This window comes from Hyla sarda, chromosome 10 (genome assembly GCF_029499605.1).
Source record: "Hyla sarda isolate aHylSar1 chromosome 10, aHylSar1.hap1, whole genome shotgun sequence".
Classification (NCBI taxonomy): Eukaryota; Metazoa; Chordata; class Amphibia; order Anura; family Hylidae; genus Hyla; species Hyla sarda.
This window is the reverse complement of record NC_079198.1, coordinates 34,130,015-34,148,260: the sequence shown is the minus strand read 5'-3', so window position 1 is coordinate 34,148,260 and position 18,246 is coordinate 34,130,015. Positions and strand designations below refer to the sequence as shown.

At 46.4% G+C, this 18,246-nt stretch overlaps 1 protein-coding gene across 8 annotated transcripts in view; it reads right to left on the bottom strand.

The window, feature by feature from the left end:
- Positions 1 to 15,621: 15,621 nt before the first annotated feature.
- The window catches only part of LOC130294636 (nicotinamide N-methyltransferase-like), a 24,621-nt gene continuing 21,996 nt past the window's right edge, over positions 15,622 to 18,246 (bottom strand). For all 8 annotated transcript variants that reach the window (XM_056544801.1, XM_056544800.1, XM_056544802.1 and 5 more), the window contains one exon: positions 15,622 to 16,331. In XM_056544801.1, the coding sequence (XP_056400776.1) occupies positions 15,905 to 16,331 (427 nt within the window). In that variant the 3' untranslated portion in view covers positions 15,622 to 15,904. The remainder of the gene's footprint in view (positions 16,332 to 18,246) is intronic.

The following is an 18,246-nucleotide window of genomic DNA, read 5'->3' as shown; positions in this document are numbered from 1 at the left end:
AAACTGTTATATCTATGTATGTTAATATATTTTAATACTGTTTTCATGTAAAGAGTCCATATTTGGTAAATCTTATACAATTTTATGGATTTCTAATTTATCTTTTGCATGTCTTGCAGTGGCGGTTGCCATTGGTTTCTACATGTGGGTGGTTATACCATCTTGTGTAGGTGTGGTTTTTGACGTCACGTCCACCTGTCAGTGCAGGTGTGCCGCTGCGTCATGTCCGCCCACCCACATGTATAAAACCCGGTCTTTTTATACTACATGTTGTGTATGACTAAGGCTTTGTTGTAAAGCCGAAAGGCGTCACTGTACCCTGTGTTCCTGTTATGACCGTCTGGTGAATAAATATTATCCTCCGAGTTTCTGGACGCTGGACTCCTCTTGCTTCTGTTGTTCATTTGGGCGAGGTCCGCGCCCTGTCCGTGCGCACCTGGGGTGAGCTGAAGCACTGTTGTTTCTATATATATATATATATATATATATATATAAATAACATATAACTCTAGGTTAGAAAAAAAAATGTAAGCATCATGACCTCCAGATATAGCAAAGCGCTACTATTGGTACAATAAGTTTCTCGGATCATGCATTGGTAACCATCACTATTCTAATTCCCTCTCTATATCTGCTGCAGTTGCAATAGATAATTAATCCATCCCTTCTGAATGATGTAGTGGAGATTAAATATATTAAATCCACCCTGGACAATTTTTTTTTATAGAAAATGTAACAGAAAATGTCCCTACTCAATTTGGGAAGGTCATAAATGCATAGTTAGGGGTATATTAGTGAAGAATGGTGCTCGAATTAAAAGAGCTAGGGTGGACCAGCTTTCCCGGCTGTTGGCACAGTTGAGAGAGCTTGAAGTGCGGCATAAAATAGCTCAGAAGAGGCATCAGGTGTGCTCTCTGATGCTGGATAAGGTTAAAGCTACGCTTACAAAATTCCGACCGCACTTTTATGAGTACGGGAATAAATGTGGGAGGATCCTGGCCTGGGCATTATGAAAACAACAAGATAGATCTTATATACCCTTCAGAGGCACTCGCTCACATTCTGAAAAAGCCCATAGAAAAGACAGTAGAAAGTGTGGTGAGATAATATGAAGAAAAGTATGATCGCATCCCAGGATAAAGCCATCAGGGGCCTTCCCCCGCTGAGAATATTTAACTGCCCTTTGTAATTCTTCTGAAAGATATCGGATTCTCCTAGCTGATTACATCCTCTTCACAAAGAGGAAGCATACCCGAAGAAGCCATATAGTCTTGTACTCTATCCCAAAAATTAGAGCTCAGAGTAGCTGACGACCTTTTGTTTTTAATCACCAAACCACGGATTTCCCTTCCTGTCCTTATGAAAGTACTGGAATGTTTTTCCAGGCTCTCAAATTATAGGATAAACTATTCTAAATCAGAGGCATTAAATATATCCCTTAGCGCTGATGTAGTTACCGTGCTACGGGAATCATTTGGTTTTCGTTGGACTCAGGAGGCCCTTAAATATCTGGGGGTGTATCTCACGGGCAACCTTGGTAAGATTTTTCAGTAGAATCCCGCCTATTACGGGAAGTACAAAAGCATTGTGATGCATAGGTAGGGGGACATTTACGTGGTTCGGTAGATGCGAAGCTTTTAGGATGATGATCTTACAAAAATTCTCCATGCTTTACAAAGTCTGCCAATTCAAATTCCTCCATCTTTTTTTTGCGCTCTTGAATCTCTTCAAAATAAGTTAGTATGGGGAGGGAAAGCGGTGAAATTGAAAAGGGCTGTTCTCTGTCACCCAAAAGTGGCTGGAGGGATTGGTTTGCGGGACATGAGGTCCTATTATAAAGCCGTATTGTTAACACGAGTGGTTAACTGGTGTCGCCATGCTCACAGCAAGCCATGGTTGGACCCTAGAACAATAATTTACTAAAATCCTGCTTTGCTGTTTGCCTTGGTGTCCTACCAACAAAGTACAGCCATTGAGTTTGCACCCCATTTTAGGTCCCATGTTGGGGGCATGCACAGATAGAAGAAGCAGGGTTTGTTTATTTCCAAATAATTCTCTTATGATGCCGGTGTTGGGCAGTCCTTCATTCTCCCCGAGCTTGAATGACCCGTTCTTTTGAGCCTGGATAACATCAGGTAAATTTCGGGTCAGACATTTCTTGCACGAATGGGATTGGTTGACCAGCTCCGCTTTGATGGAGGTGGTGGACCCATGTCCCCTGGGACAATGTAGGACTGTGAAGAGGGAGCAGTCTTCCATGCTCTCTATAGGGATATGCTGAGACACAACAAGAGTAGTGATACTGATATTAGTATTGCAGTAATAGTGATTATAGTAAAGTGATAAATGAATGAATGTATACATCTAAAAATAAATGTGGATAAATGTAGGTGGGAATTTGTGAAGGACAGGGGGGGGAGGGTCAACAGAGGTGGGGTAAAGAGGTAAAGAGAAAAACAGTGAACAAAGAAATTAAGTAAAGTGGTAGAAAATAATGATCTGACCACTACTACGTGTGATTAATGAAATTAATTTAATTAATATTTATAGTGGATAGGGATGTCGCAGGGCCCTTTCGATTCCCTTCTACATAAAACGATAAAATGGTAAAAAGGGTATTTAGGCAATAAAAAATAATAACAATATGGAAAGTATTACAATCCCCTATTGTGCAAAGGTCCTTCAGATATATATCTGCACAGCAAGGATTGTTCCTGTGAGGAAAAGCAATAGCAAAAAATATGTCCAATCCTGTAAATCAAACAATCCTGTATAGAGATGTATACCAATATCTTATAGTGGTAAGTAGATGCACTGATCCTTTGTGCTGGATAAAGAAAGCTGTAATCACAATAGAATAGCCTTAACAGAAGTTCACTGTGTGTTTTTGCATTATTGGCTGCTATGCAGCTAGCGTTCCTGTTGAAAAAAGAGATGTTGGGACTGTGTCCAGCTCTCCCGTTCCTGCTGGGCTCTGTAGTTGTACACTGTCCCCTCTACTCGTGCTGCTCCCGGCGACACGAGCTGTGCGGGGCAGTCAAGTACTTCCTTCCAGTACTTATTAGCTTCTGAATACTACAGAGGAAATTATTTTCGTTTTGGAACAGAGTGCTCTCTGCTGACATCACGAGCACAGTGCTCTCTGCTGACATCTCTGTCCATTTTAGGAACTGTGCAGAGAAGCATATGTTTGCTATGGGGATTTTCTCCTACTCTGGACAGTTCTTAAAATGGACAGAGAGGTCAGCAGAGAGCACTGTGCTCATGATGTCAGCAGAGAGCTCTGTGTTAAAAAAAATATATAATTTCCCCTGTAGTATTCAGCTGCTAATAAGTACTGGAAGGATTAAGATTTTTTAATAGAAGTAATTTACAAATCTGTTTAACTTTCAGGCACCAGTAGATTTAAAAAAAAAAAGTTTTCCACCGAAGTACTCCTTTAAATTGAATGTTTTGTCTTTGATTATTCCTTTATTGATGTTATAGGGGAGGCCATTCTGGAGACTAAAAAGTTACATAAATAAAGAGTGCAAAAAAAAAAGATATGATAGCTGCAGATGACGTAATGCACCTGAAGGATCATAGGAGCACAGGTAATGATATACCTGTGCATTGGACTACTAAACAGGCAGGAGGGATTGGCTGATTGGCTGGCACCTAATGATGAGGCAATCTACCTAGGGAATATAAAACTGGGAGGACCACGAGTAAGGGTGTTGCCTTCTTATCCTCCTGAGGAATAAAAGTTATATTTTATTAAGGGGGGCTTCTTTACAAGGGATTTTGTGCCCCGGGCTTATGCCTTGGGTTATTATGATTAATCCTGCAGGCGAACGCACCTGGAGTGACTATGGGAAGAAGTGAGAATACGATCAATCTAGACATCAGTGAAAGATTGATTGAGTTCCTTTTCCCAGGAGGCAATGTGATCTGGTCTGCTCTTTGGCCGCGCTCGTCCGCAGGCACCCATGGCAATAAATAACTTCCACTCCCTGCCAGAGAGTGAAGTCAGAGATTGTTCGAAGTCTGTTAATTCCCATAGGGGGAAATGTTTTTACATGCAGCAAAACAACTACGGAAGTGTCGCATGTGTATAAAAGATGAAATTACCTCTGGTGCCAGGTCTCTAGGTTCAGCATCCGTTGGAATCCTTCCATCATGACACAATTTTGAGACTGGAATGTGTGACAATTTGGATCACATGGTGGTAAATGTGGGTGAGGACATCCCCACAACCACAGGCATATGGCTGGAAGGAAGGAGGGGAGAGACAGAAGGGGAAAGCAGAGGGGAAAGCTAATCCCAGGCTGAGGTCACCTTCATATGCAGAGTGAGCCCACTTGGTACTCTGTGAGGCATAAGACGTGCGTGTGAGAGCAACCCAACGTTTAAGCTAAATAGCATAGTAAAGCTTGTGGACATCCGGGAGCCCAGGACAGGAGAGAAGGGTATGGGACATTCGTGGTCTCTTCTGCTTCCAGATGAATTTAGAGAACAGAGAACGTATAGATGCAAAAATGCCTCCGGCAGGGCTATTGGGGCGCTTTTGCATTCTATAAGTGAGCTTCAGGAGAACATAACATTGAAGAACGTCTACCCAGCCATGATATGAGGGGGATATCATACTCCTCCAGTAAGGATCGGATGTCATGTAAAAGTGGTTTGTAGTTGGCATCATAGAGAGTGCCCATCTCTGCTGTAATGTGGACCCCTAGATATTCAAGTAAATTGGGAGCCCAGGCAAACTGAGACTGAGATTTGAGCAAGGAGGCTTTAGAAGAGTGGAGGGAGACATTCAGGAGCTCCGATTTGGAAACGTTCACCTTAAAATTAGAGATGGTTCCGAAATTAGCAAAAAGTTGAACCAAGCAGGGCAAACTACCAAGAGGAACAGTCTGGAGGAAAAGGAGGTCATCAGCGAAAGCTAATGCTTTTAACTAGAAATGAGCGAATTTTTGAAAAATTCAATTCCGCTGATTTGCCAAATAAAAAATTCAGTTTGGTCTGAATTTATTTGCTGCGACTCACTATTAGAAACGGCTATTCCTGGCCTACAGAGAGGCTCATTAGGGTTGTAGAACACTTTGCTTTGTCCTAACATGCATAGGGAGTGAGCTGTGTTAGTGAAATAATATAATGTTATTAAGTATGACATGCAGATTACAGGCATCGCTATTGAATCACTGCCGCAGAGCACCTGGATGTGGCAGATTTCTAATGTAATTTTTATTTAATTTAATTAGAATTTATTTAAATTTTTTGATTACTCATTCTGGCGAGCATCGAGCTGGCGGTACGCCGCTAGGCGAGCTACCATCCGTTCTAGCCCCTGCCTCTCAGCACACCCCCATACTCTGAGTGTCCACTTGAAAAGGGAGGGACTGCAGTACCAGCAACTTGGAGCACATTCAGCTTCTATATCATTGGATAAGTGGGCACATAAAGTTAAAAGTAGCTGCAGTGAAAAAGCTCGTACTTGTATCTTAAAATATAGCAGGTGGTCCTCCGCCATGCGAGATATCACCTGTTCCAGCCCCTGCCTCTCAGCGCCAACCTGACTGTGAAAGTGCGAATGTTTAATTTAATCAGTTATGCTTCATTGTTATCGCTCCAAGCTGTTTCATTGGATTCTTGTGATAATTCCACAGGTAATATGACGGAGACAACCATAGGGCCTCAGTCTTGAAAAGATCACATCGATTTTTTTTTATTTAAATTTAAGATTTATATTAGATTCCCAAGTTTAATGTCTCAGTGTTTACTTTGAACTAATACTGTATGACCATCACAATGACAGAACCTAGAGGTAAAGGTTGGCGGCACAATGACAGAACCTAGAGGTAAAGGTTTCCTCCAACATATCAACGGGATTCAGAGGCGCTGGACACACAAACTGAAGGGATCTCAAGTTTATTCACCCATGATGCAACACGTTCTACAGTAAGACTGCTTCATCAGGCATACTCAGGTGAGTACAAACGTGCAATATATAGGGGACATGGATTAACCCTTCAAGCAAGCTTAACCTCTTAAGGACGCAGGGCGTATGGATACGCCCTGCATTCCGAGTCCTTAAGGACGCAGGGCGTATCCATACGCCCGTGGGAATTCCGGTCCCCACCGCTAGCCGGTTGGGGACCGGAGCCGGATGCCTGCTGAAATCATTCAGCAGGCATTCCGGCATATCGCCCAGGGGGGTCCTGAGACCCCCCCCCCACGTCGGCGATCGGAGAAAATCGCATGTCAATTCAGACATGCGATTTTCTCCAATTCCGGGCTGATCGGGTCTCTGGTGACCCGATCACCCGGAAAATAGGGCTGATCGGAGTTGTCAGCAACACCCCCGATCAGCCTAAAGGATAGGAGTGAGGTCGCAAAGCTGCGATCTACTCCTATCCCCTGCCATTACTCAGAACGGAGTTCTGACCAATGGCAGCGCAGGACAGGGGGTTGCCATGGCAACCCCCCGTTCTGCCCGCCCCTGTATGTCAAGGGGCTCTGGAAAGAAGATGGAGGCCGTACCTGCAGGAGAAGATGCCTGGGGACCTGGGATCTTCGCTGGAGCCTGCAGGATCCTGATCAGGTAGGGAATCGACAGTGGGAGGGGGGGGGGAATTGAAAGTGAAAGTAAATCGATCTTTACTGTGGCAACCACTAGGGGGGCCAAACTGCAACTCCCAGCATGCCCAGAGAGCCAAAGGCTGTCTGGGCATGCTGGGAGTTGTAGTTTTGCAACATCTGGAGGGTCACAGTTTGGAGACCACTGTTACAGTGGTGCCCAAACAGTAGCCCTCCAGATGTTGCCAAACTACAACTCTCAGCATGCCTTGACTGCCCAGGCATGCTGGGAGTTGTAATTCTGTAACATCTGTCCCTTCAGATTTAGCAATTTTCATGACATTTTTGGAAATTGCTGCTCTACTTTGAAGCCCTCTAATTTTTTCAAAAAGCAAAAATATGTCCATTTCATGATGCCAACATAAAGTGGACATATTGTATTTGTGAAGAAAAATAAAATTTATTTGGAATATCCATTTTCCTCACAATTAGAGAGCTTCAAAGTTAGAAAAATGCAAAATTTTCAAAATTTTCATGAAATTTGGTGATTTTCCCCCAAAAAAGGATGCAATTAACGCCGAAAATTTACCGCCAAAATAAAGTAGAATATGTCACGAAAAAACTATCTCAGAATCAGAATATTCGGTAAAAGTGTTTTCGCGTTATTAATTCGTAAAGTGACGGTGGTAAGAATTGCGAAAAAGGGCTCAGTCCTTAAGGTGAAAAAGGGCTGCGTCCTTAAGGGGTTAAAGAGACCATGTATCCCAAATACATAACAAAAAATGTATAACAAAGAATATATAAATACATATGCATCAACAGTACATTACACGCAAATACATGATTTGACAAAAATCATGGCCCCTACATATTGCACGTTTGTACTCACCTGAATATGCCTGATGAAGCAGTCTTACTGTGAAACGCGTTGCATCATGGGTGAATAAACTTGAGATCCTTTCAGTTTGTGTGTCCAACGCCTCTGAATCCCGTTGATACGTTGGAGGAAACCTTTGCTTTTACATTGAAGTTGGATCTGGAGTGGCTGCATGCACCTAAAACCTTTGCTCTTTTCCATAGTTACACTTGGTGGAGTGTAACTTCATGTGGTAAGCATCACTTTTACTACATCAATTCCCGTTGAAAACGGTATCACACTACTGAGCGCTGTCTGTGTCTTTTTTGAGAGCCTAGAGGTGGCAGCAGCATGAGGAGACCATAATCTGGCAGAATGACACAGCCTGGAATTGGCGGCAGCAAGAGTAGACCATATAGTGGCTGAATGACACAGCCTGCAGCTCGCGGCAGCATGAGTTGGCAGCAGATGAGGAGACCATGTAGTGGCTGAATGGTACAGCCTGGAGTTGGCGGCATATGAGGAGACCATATAGTGACTGAATGGCACAGCCTGGAGTTGGCGGAAGCATGTGGAGACCATATGGTGGCAGAATGAGACTGCTTGGAGGTGTCAGCAGCAGCTTCAGGAGTCCTGAAAGTGACCCGGTGACAGAGTGGTGCGGTGGGTGGCAATACCAGCACCTGGTGATGAAGGTGGTTGAAAAAAGGTCTGATGCGGAGGAATGTTTGTAACTGGGGAGTAGCACCTTAAATCAGTTTGGCACTATCTATATTTGTGAAGTGTTGGTGTGGCACCATGGTCAATCTACTCTGATGCATCAGGAATTGGTGGGTTGAAATCCTGGCTGATCCATGCCTGATTCATCTTCACAAAGGTCAGTCTCTCTCCATATGGCCCTCGCCGCACTAAACACTTGCTCTGATGGCACACTACTGGCCGGACAGGGCAAACTCTGCTAGTTGCGGCCACAAATCAAGTTTGGCTGCCCAGAAGTCCAGCGGATCTTCAAGGTGTGTTGGCATGGGCATGTCAAGGTATGCCACCACCTGCTGGTTCAGGTCCTGCTCCAGGTCTACCTGCTGCTGATAAGTTGCTTCACTATGCAGGTGAAGAAAGGTACTCATCAGCAACTGTAGACTCATGCTTCTGCTGATGGAGCTGGTACTGCTCCTGCCACCCCACCCCTCCGCAGCAGCCATGGCAGTGGAAGGTGGGCGCAGAGGGCCCCCCAAGTCAGACCTGCGAGAGGATGGACGATGGCGTCGATAGGCATCGGCCAACTGACTACGTAGGATGTTTCTGTAGTGGGTCAGTTTGTCCTCCCTCTCAGTCGGTGTTAAAAAGGCCCCCATTTTGTGGCGGTAGTGAGGGTCCAATAAGGTGGAGAGCCAGAAGTCATCCTGCTGCCGAATGGTGAAAATTCAGCAGTCAAATCGGAAGCAAGTGAGCATGCATCGTGCCATTTGTGCAAGTGATTCGGAGGGACTCCCTGCCTCCATCTCCACTGCATACTACCACGGTGTGTCTGGGTCCTCTGTCTCGCTTTCCTCATAACCCTCTAGCTCCTCTGGCTGCTCCTGCTCCTCCTCTCCTGACAGATGACTAGTAAAACTGCCCATTTTGCAAAACCTAAACTGTGCTCCACTGTCCCCCTCCCCCTCCTGTTCAGCCCCCACAGGGCTCATGTGGTTGTGAGATGTAGGCGCCACGTCTCCAGTGCCCAGTCATCGTTTCCAACAAGTGTTGTAGTAAATGAAGCAGTGGAATAATGTCGTTCATCCCGTAATCCTGGCGACTGACTAATAATGTGGCTTCCTCAAAGGGCCTGAGCAAACGACAGGTGTCACGTATGAGCTGCCACTGGTTGACTGTTACGCCTAGCGCTCCGGGTCCCCGCTCCTCCCCGGAGCGCTCACGGCGTCTTTCTCCCTGCAGCGCCCCGGTCAGTCCCGCTGACCGGGAGCGCTGCACTGTTTTGGCCGTTGGGGATGCGATTCGCACAGCGGGACGCGCCCGCTCGCGAGTCGCATCCCAGGTCACTTACCCGTCCCGGTCCCCTGCTGTCATGTGCTGGCGCGCGCGGCTCCGCTCTCTAGGGCGCGCGCGCGCCAGCTCTCTGAGACTTAAAGGGCCAGTGCACCAATGATTGGTGCCTGGCCCAATTAGCTTAATTGGCTCCCACCTGCTCCCTGCCTTTATCTAGTCTCCTCCCTTGCACTCCCTTGCCGGATCGTGTTGCCTTGTGCCAGTGAAAGCGTTTAGTGTGTCCAAAGCCTGTGTACCTGAACTTCTGCTACCCATCCTGACTACGAACCTTGCCGCCTGCCCCCGACCTTCTGCTACGTCTGACCTTGCTTCTGCCTACTCCCTTGTACCGCGCCTATCTTCAGCAGCCAGAGAGGTGAGCCGTTGCTAGTGGATACGACCTGGTCACTACCGCCGCAGCAAGACCATCCCGCTTTGCGGCGGGCTCTGGTGAAAACCAGTAGTGGCTTAGAACCGGTCCACTAGCACGGTCCACGCCAATCCCTCTCTGGCACAGAGGATCCACTACCTGGAAGCCGAATCGTGACAGTAGATCCGGCCATGGATCCCGCTGAGGTGCCGCTGCCAAGTCTCGCTGATCTTCCCACGGTGGTCGCTCAGCAATCGCAGCAGATTGCCCAACAGGGACAGCAGCTGTCGCAGTTGACCGCCATGTTACAGCAAATTCTGCCTCTGCTACAGCAGCAACCATCTCCTCCGCCAGCTCCTGCACCTCCTCCGCAGCGAGTGGCCGCCCCTAACCTCCGCTTGTCCCTGCCGGACAAATTTGATGGGGACTCCAGACTCTGCCGTGGATTTTTGTCTCAGTGTTCCCTGCATATGGAGATGTTGTCAGACTTGTTTCCTACTGAACGGTCTAAGGTGGCATTCGTAGTAAGTCTTCTTTCAGGAAAGGCCTTGTCTTGGGCCACACCGCTCTGGGACCGCAATGATCCTGCCACAGCCACAGTCCAGTCCTTCTTTGCTGAAGTCCGAAGTGTCTTTGAGGAACCTGCCCGAGCCTCTTCTGCTGAGACTGCCTTGCTGAACCTGGTCCAGGGTAATTCTTCCGTTGGCGAGTACGCCATACAATTCCGTACTTTTGCTTCTGAACTATCCTGGAATAATGAGGCTCTCTGCGCGACCTTTAAAAAAGGCCTATCCAGTCGCATCAAGGATGTGCTGGCCGCACGAGAGATTCCTGCCAACCTCCAAGAACTCATCCATTTGGCTACCCGCATTGACATGCGTTTTTCTGAGCGACACCAAGAGCTCCGCCAGGAAAAAGACTTAGATCTCTGGGCACCTCTCCCACAGCATCCTTTGCAGTCTTCGCCTGGGCCTCCCGCCGAGGAGGCCATGCAAGTGGATCGGTCTCGCCTGACCCAGGAAGAGAGGAATCGCCGTAGAGAAGAAAATCTCTGTCTGTACTGTGCCAGTACTGAGCATTTCTTGGTGGATTGCCCTATCCGTCCTCCACGCCTGGGAAACGCACGCACGCACCCAGCTCACGTGGGTGTGGCATCTTTTGCTTCTAAGTCTTCTTCTCCACGTCTCACGGTGCCCGTGCGGATTTCCTCTACAGCCAACTCCTCCATCTCAGCCGTGGCCTGCTTGGACTCTGGTGCCTCCGGGAATTTTATGTTGGAGTCCTTTGTTAATAGATTCAGCATCCCGGTGACCCGTCTCGTCAAACCGCTCTACATTTCCGCGGTCAACGGAGCCAGATTGGACTGCACCGTGCGTTACCGCACAGAACCCCTCCTGATGTCTATCGGACCCCACCACGAAAGGATTGAGTTCTTCATTCTCCCCAACTGTACCTCTGAGGTCCTCCTCGGTCTGCCTTGGCTCCGGCTCCATTCCCCCACCATTGATTGGACCACCGGGAAGATCAGGAACTGGGACTCTGCCTGCCACAGGAAGTGTCTCTCCCCCCCTCCCAGTCCCATCAGGCAAGCCTCTGTGCCTCCCCATGGCCCCCGTCCTGGTGTCACACTGCCCCGTGCCAGGCCTCGCCCTCTGCCCTCCCTCCCCATTCCCACTCCTGCTGTACTGCCTGCCGTTGAGGAAACCCTCCATTCTTTCCCGGTGTCCTCATCCCAGGGGAGGCAGTTACCGGACAAAGAGAAGGGGAGACCTAAGGGGGGGGGTACTGTTACGCCTAGCGCTCCGGGTCCCCGCTCCTCCCCGGAGCGCTCACGGCGTCTTTCTCCCTGCAGCGCCCCGGTCAGTCCCGCTGACCGGGAGCGCTGCACTGTTTTGGCCGTTGGGGATGCGATTCGCACAGCGGGACGCGCCCGCTCGCGAGTCGCATCCCAGGTCACTTACCCGTCCCGGTCCCCTGCTGTCATGTGCTGGCGCGCGCGGCTCCGCTCTCTAGGGCGCGCGCGCGCCAGCTCTCTGAGACTTAAAGGGCCAGTGCACCAATGATTGGTGCCTGGCCCAATTAGCTTAATTGGCTCCCACCTGCTCCCTGCCTTTATCTAGTCTCCTCCCTTGCACTCCCTTGCCGGATCTTGTTGCCTTGTGCCAGTGAAAGCGTTTAGTGTGTCCAAAGCCTGTGTACCTGAACTTCTGCTACCCATCCTGACTACGAACCTTGCCGCCTGCCCCCGACCTTCTGCTACGTCTGACCTTGCTTCTGCCTACTCCCTTGTACCGCGCCTATCTTCAGCAGCCAGAGAGGTGAGCCGTTGCTAGTGGATACGACCTGGTCACTACCGCCGCAGCAAGACCATCCCGCTTTGCGGCGGGCTCTGGTGAAAACCAGTAGTGGCTTAGAACCGGTCCACTAGCACGGTCCACGCCAATCCCTCTCTGGCACAGAGGATCCACTACCTGGAAGCCGAATCGTGACATTGACATTGAAGTTACACAGGGGAGCTCCCCTATCCGCTTAGATCATCAAGAAATCGGTGATGGCTTTTCTCTGTTCGGTAGGGTGGAATTCCAATGTGTGGAAATGTCGTAAATCAGACTATGTTGGGGGATACCTTTCTGATGCTGCAGCTCAAGGAGGGTGTGCTTTGCGGTGTACGAGTGGATGAATGCAAAGTTTCCTTCCCATTGTTAGGATGTCTTGCAGATGGGGGGGGGGACACTTCAGGGACCGCTTGACAACCAGATTGAACACGTGTGTCATGCAGAGTGCATGGCTTAGGCTTCCTTGTCGCAGCGCAGACAAGATGTTCTTCCCATTGTCGGTCACCATGGTTCCCATTTCCAGTTTTCGTGGAGTAAGCCATGATTGGATTTCTTGATTAAGGACTTTTAGCAGTTCCTCCCCTGTGTGACTCCGTTCATCAAGGCAAACTATGTGAAGAACAGCATGACACCGCCGTGGTATGCTGGAGGGGCACTGAGACTTGTCCTTGCAGTGGAGGCTGAGGACACGGTAGAGAATGAGGAGGCCGAGTAGCACACTGTCACAGGACCAACGGCTTGAGAGCGTGGAGGCGGAAGCGTTGTGACCTGTCCAAGTTACTGTTGTGGCTGTGCAGGAACCACATTCACCCAGTGGGCCGTAAAGGACATGTATTATCCCTGAACGTAGTTACAGCTCCACACATCAGCGCTGCCGTGCACTTTGGTATACACCGACAGGCTCACGGACTGGCCCACCTTCTGTTCCACAAAATTGTGCAGGGCTGGCACTGCCTTTTTCCCTTTTGGCTTGGGACTCTCCACCTTGGCTTGGCACAAGCCATCAGTTCTCTGAAGGGTGCAGAGTCTACCATTTGAAAAGAGGGGGCCTGCAGCACCAGCAACTTGGACAGGAGAATATTCAGCTTCTGCGCTGTTGGATGAGTGGGCGCATACTGTTGTCTCTTGAACATGGCTTCGCCGATGGATTGCTCGAAGTAGGAGGAGCAGGAGAACCAGAAGATGGGTATGATAGACAGCTCCCTTCGGCTGAGGTGGTGGAGGCTTAGCTGGCGGAAACAGGGAGCGACGTGCCACTGGGTGATGCAGCAGGCTGGACCACCACATCGGAGCCACGGTTCTCCCAGGCCTCTTCATGGTGACGCTGCATATGTTGACGCAGGGCCGTGGTGCCAACATTGGGACCCTGGCCACGCTTTACCTTCTGCCGACACATCTTGCATGTGGCCAGGTTGACATTCTCCGGATGCTTGATGAAAAACTGCCATACCGCACAGGTGTGTACTTTTGGCTGGCCTTTCACAGTAATTAGGTCCTTAGAACTATAACAGGAACAAAATGGTACACCACGCAGATGTACGTACGTGGTATGCACTTATGAGGGGAGTACAATATGCTCCACTAAGCTGAAAACAGTATTTGTCTAGAACAGCAGCAAGTGTGTACTTTTGGCTGGCCTTTCACAGTAACTAGGCCCTTAAGACTTTAACAGGAACAAAATGGTACGCCACCTATGTACGCACAGGTTGCACTTAATAGAGGACAATACCCTCCCCTACGCAATCTGTATTAGGCATTAATAGCAGATTATATGACTTTTAGTGCTCTGCTCACCCTAACTGGCTGGCTACTATTAGCTTTTCAGTTGTCGCACACAGTTGCTATGTACTACACCCAAAATTGCACTCTCTCTCCCTTCCCTATCAGTACTTCTAGGCTAGATTTGGACTTGAGGTAAATCGCTGGTGTAAAAATGCTTTTCTGTGCAACACACACTGCTCTCTGTCCCTCTCTCTCTGCAATAGAACGCTGATCTGACTGGCCGCAAGATGACTGCCGATTATATAGGGCTGTGACATCACAGGGGTGGCTGGCTGCTGATAGGCTGCATGCTGCATGTCATTCTGGGTCATCCCGCCTACGCATGTTCCCGGCTTCCCAGCATACCCTGCCACATGTCCTGACATGTGGAGCCACCATCTTAGATGCCATGGAGCCTGGACCACCCTAAATGGAATTTAATGAAGCGATTTGTGCGAATCGCAGCGATATTCGGATTCATTGCAAAGCAAATTTTTCCTGAAATTTGTAACGAATTTGGATTAGTCAGATTTGATTTGCTCATCCTTAACCTATATTATAAAATAATCTTGAAAAGTTTTCATTCTGGCCCCTAGCTGAGACTTCCTGTTCTGTACAGATCACTTTCCAGCAGTATCTTTCTTAGGGTGCGTTCACACTGAGTAAATCAAGAGGAATTCACGCTGAAAAAATAATGTGCGGAAAAAGAATTTTCTATTCGTGCGGAATTTGCGCAGAATTTGCGTGGAATTTGCGTGGAATTCATGCGGAATTGCACATGGAAATGGGGGAGAAAGAAGGGGAGGGTTTTTTAGCCATTTCTGCGCAAATTCCGAGCAGAAACGATGTCGGACGGAATTTTTTTTTTACCATTGACTTCTATTGATTTCTGCTAGCGGATTCAGCTTGAAGAATGAACATGCTCTTTCCGCTAGTAGAATTTCCGATGTGTGAACAGGACAGAAGAAATAACATTATAGACAATGGGCAGAGAAGATGTGCATTAATTTCGAGCAGAGAATTCAGGAGGAATTACTCGAGTAAATTCCTCTTGAATTACTCAGTGTGAACGCACCTTTATGATCACAGAAAGGATTAGTGAAAGATGGCATCAGCTGACCCCCTTCCCAATGCTGAAGCTCAGAATCCAGCCCCTCTCCCTGTACAGTGACCTCAGGACAGGTCAGAGACCATGCTTAGAAATGTCTCCCACTCATGTCAATAGGGTCTGGGCCAGACCATTGTGTCCTATCATTGTTACTATCAGAGAAGAGCAACAGATTATGGAAAAAATATATTTTGGTATCTGGCTCGAATATAAAAACTCTAGATATGCCGTCACCATAACCCACATGTACATGTGTATTAAGCACGGGTGTATATAAGTCCAGCCTACTCAATGTTCAATAGTATGTATTCTTATTTCTATAAAAACTGGATATTCAGTTCCAGGTGAAAGTATTATATATATATATATATATATATATATATATATATATATATATATATATATACACACGAAGCAAAACCATCGGTAGTTGCAGTATCTTGTAATACCTTTTTTATTGGACTAACTAGATTTTGTACAGACTGCAACTACTGATGATTTTGCTTTTTGCATCACTGGACTAATATGGCTACTCCTAACTACTTTATATATACACTTATATACTTGAATCTTTAATGATAAAATGATAACCAGACTAAAGGATTTAAGATTTTTTTTTAACAAGATGAACTCACATTATACATATGAATTGTTCTATATATATTTTGCTTAACCAGTACTCCAATACAGTTTACCTAGATAAAGGGTAGATACATAAGGCAGATTTCATGGCAAAAAGTTATGTGAAAATCAGTTCCATCTGAATGGGGTTATTCAAGGGCAAGAATGTGAATTCTAGAAGAATGACACAGAAATTGCACTGAAATCTGCAATTGCCATATGTGAATCCACCCTATTTGTACACAAAGATCAAATGCTTATGTTTATTATATTTTTTGAGCATGTACAAAATAAAATCCCTCATAATCTGAGGTGCCAAATTCAGCATCTTCTGGCTTTCCGAAAGATACCAGTTGTATGATCTCATATCCACTTTCACTAATGGCTTTTTTCAGAAACTTCTCATTGACAGGAAGAGAGAAAACTTTATTGGAACCAACTTCGTAGTAATTAGCTCCAAGGTCTCCCGCCATTAGCAAGGTTCCCTTTGGTTTGAGAAGATGAGAAAGATTCTTTAGAGCAGTCGCATAAGAATCGTAACTCCTGCAAGCAGCTTCCAGGCAAACAGTTGTTGTAAGGCAATCAGCTCCGGGCACTTCATGAGGGGCCAATGGATTGTTCTTACTCACATCACACATCAAAACTTGTTTTATCTTTTCTCTCAGTTTCTCCTCTTTCTCTTTCTGGCCCATCCTGCATAAGAAAATGAAAACAAAATTCTGAGTCCTTAAAAACTAAATATTGGACCTTTAAATGGGACCTTCAAAAAACCCAGCCATTCATGGTTGCAACACCGGGCTGGTTGGGGCCAGGGGACTCTTCTTCTCCAAATATTTGTCTGGATATGCTCTGATGAAGCCATTAGGAGAAACATGTCGGGGTTTAAGATTCTGTTGCATTAGACATTTCTATATAACTGGTGATGGTGTCTTTAGGCGCATTTTGTTTTTAACATGTTCAAGTTACATTCATGCTAACAGTCTTTTGCACTTGCATGTAAAACTGTGAACATGTTTTGATTCGTATGTGTATCCAAGTCCCAGAGCATTATTATTATTATATGCCTTCAAAGGAAAAGCCCAGAGCAACCAGTTGTTTTTTTTATTTTTAAAGGCCTCTGAAAAAAATAAAAGAAGCAATCTGATTAGTTGTTATGGGCAACTGCTCTACTTTTATTCTGCAAGAGGTTTTATTATATCCCCCCTTATGCTACCTACAGTATTTGCCAAGCCTAAGCTAGTATGTATGCTCTTACAAGACGTATATCTAGGCCTAGTAGAACATTTTCTGATGGGCACAGCAGGTCACATATAGCGTCCCGCACTAGACAACCATATCTGAAGTGACATATGAAGCAGATCATTTGTTATTAAAGAGGTACTCCAGTGGAAAACAATTTTTTTTTTTAAATCATCTGGTGCCAGAATGTTAAACAGATTTGTAAATGACTTCTATTAAAAATTCTTAATCCTTCCAGTACTTATCAGTTGCTGTACTAGAGAGGAAGCTGTGTAGTTCTTTCCAGTCTGAACACAGTTCTCTCTGCTGACACCTCTGTCCATGTCAGGAACTTTCCGAAGCAGGAGAGGTTTGCTATGGGGATTTGTTCCTACTCTGGACAGTTCCTGACATGGACAGAGGTGTCAGCAGAGAGCACTGTGGTCAGACAGAAAAAAAAACAACTCAACTTCCTTTGTAGTATACAGCAGCTGATAAGTACTGGAAGACTACGATTTTTTTAATTTAATTTCATTTTATAAATCTGTTTAACTTTCTGGAACCAGGTGATTTGAAGAAAGTACCCCTTTAAGCTTTTTCACTTAAGTACTAAGGCAATGTAAATAGCTATGCACTGGCTTGTAAAACTTCAGCCTGGGCCCAATCTGACATTACCTCAAATGACAAGGTTATCCACAAGCTGTATTGACACTTCAGAGGCCGCCAAAGGTGATAGCTCTTATCAGTTCACATTCCCACACTGGCGGGTACATATCTTGCCATAAAGGCAAACATTTCACATTAGGCAATAAAGTTCATGACTTCTTTTAATGTTTTAGGCAATACACCAGATTTTATAAATTAGAATTTTTGGGTTTATCTCCTAGAGTATAATTTAAAAGCATAGATAACTCTACATAAAGACCTCTGCTCATACTTTCTTCTGACCTAAAATTATCACTGAACGGAATTTCATCAGATTTTTCTTTGCTCTAAAACAATATTTATACAGAGGTTCAACTAGAGCTTCATAGCAAACTGATGGGCCCCCACTACCTTATGACAGGAACCTGGACAGTAGCATAAGTAGCTAAGTTGTACATAAAGGTATGGATAATAGTATGTGAGTGGCAGGGACGTGCACACATAGGAGTGAAAGGGGGCTGGAGCCCCTGCCCTTTTCCTCACATGCCCCTCTAGTGCCCTCACAAAAGGAGCTGCAGACTTAGGGTGACAGGTGAAGTAAAAAGGATCCATTGCTGGGGAGTTGTATGTGGTTTAACCCCTTAAGGACCAAGGACGTACAGGTACGTCCTTGGTTCTGCTCTCCTGATATAACGCGGGGTTACACAGTAACCCCGCGTCATATCACGGCGGGCCCGGCGTCATA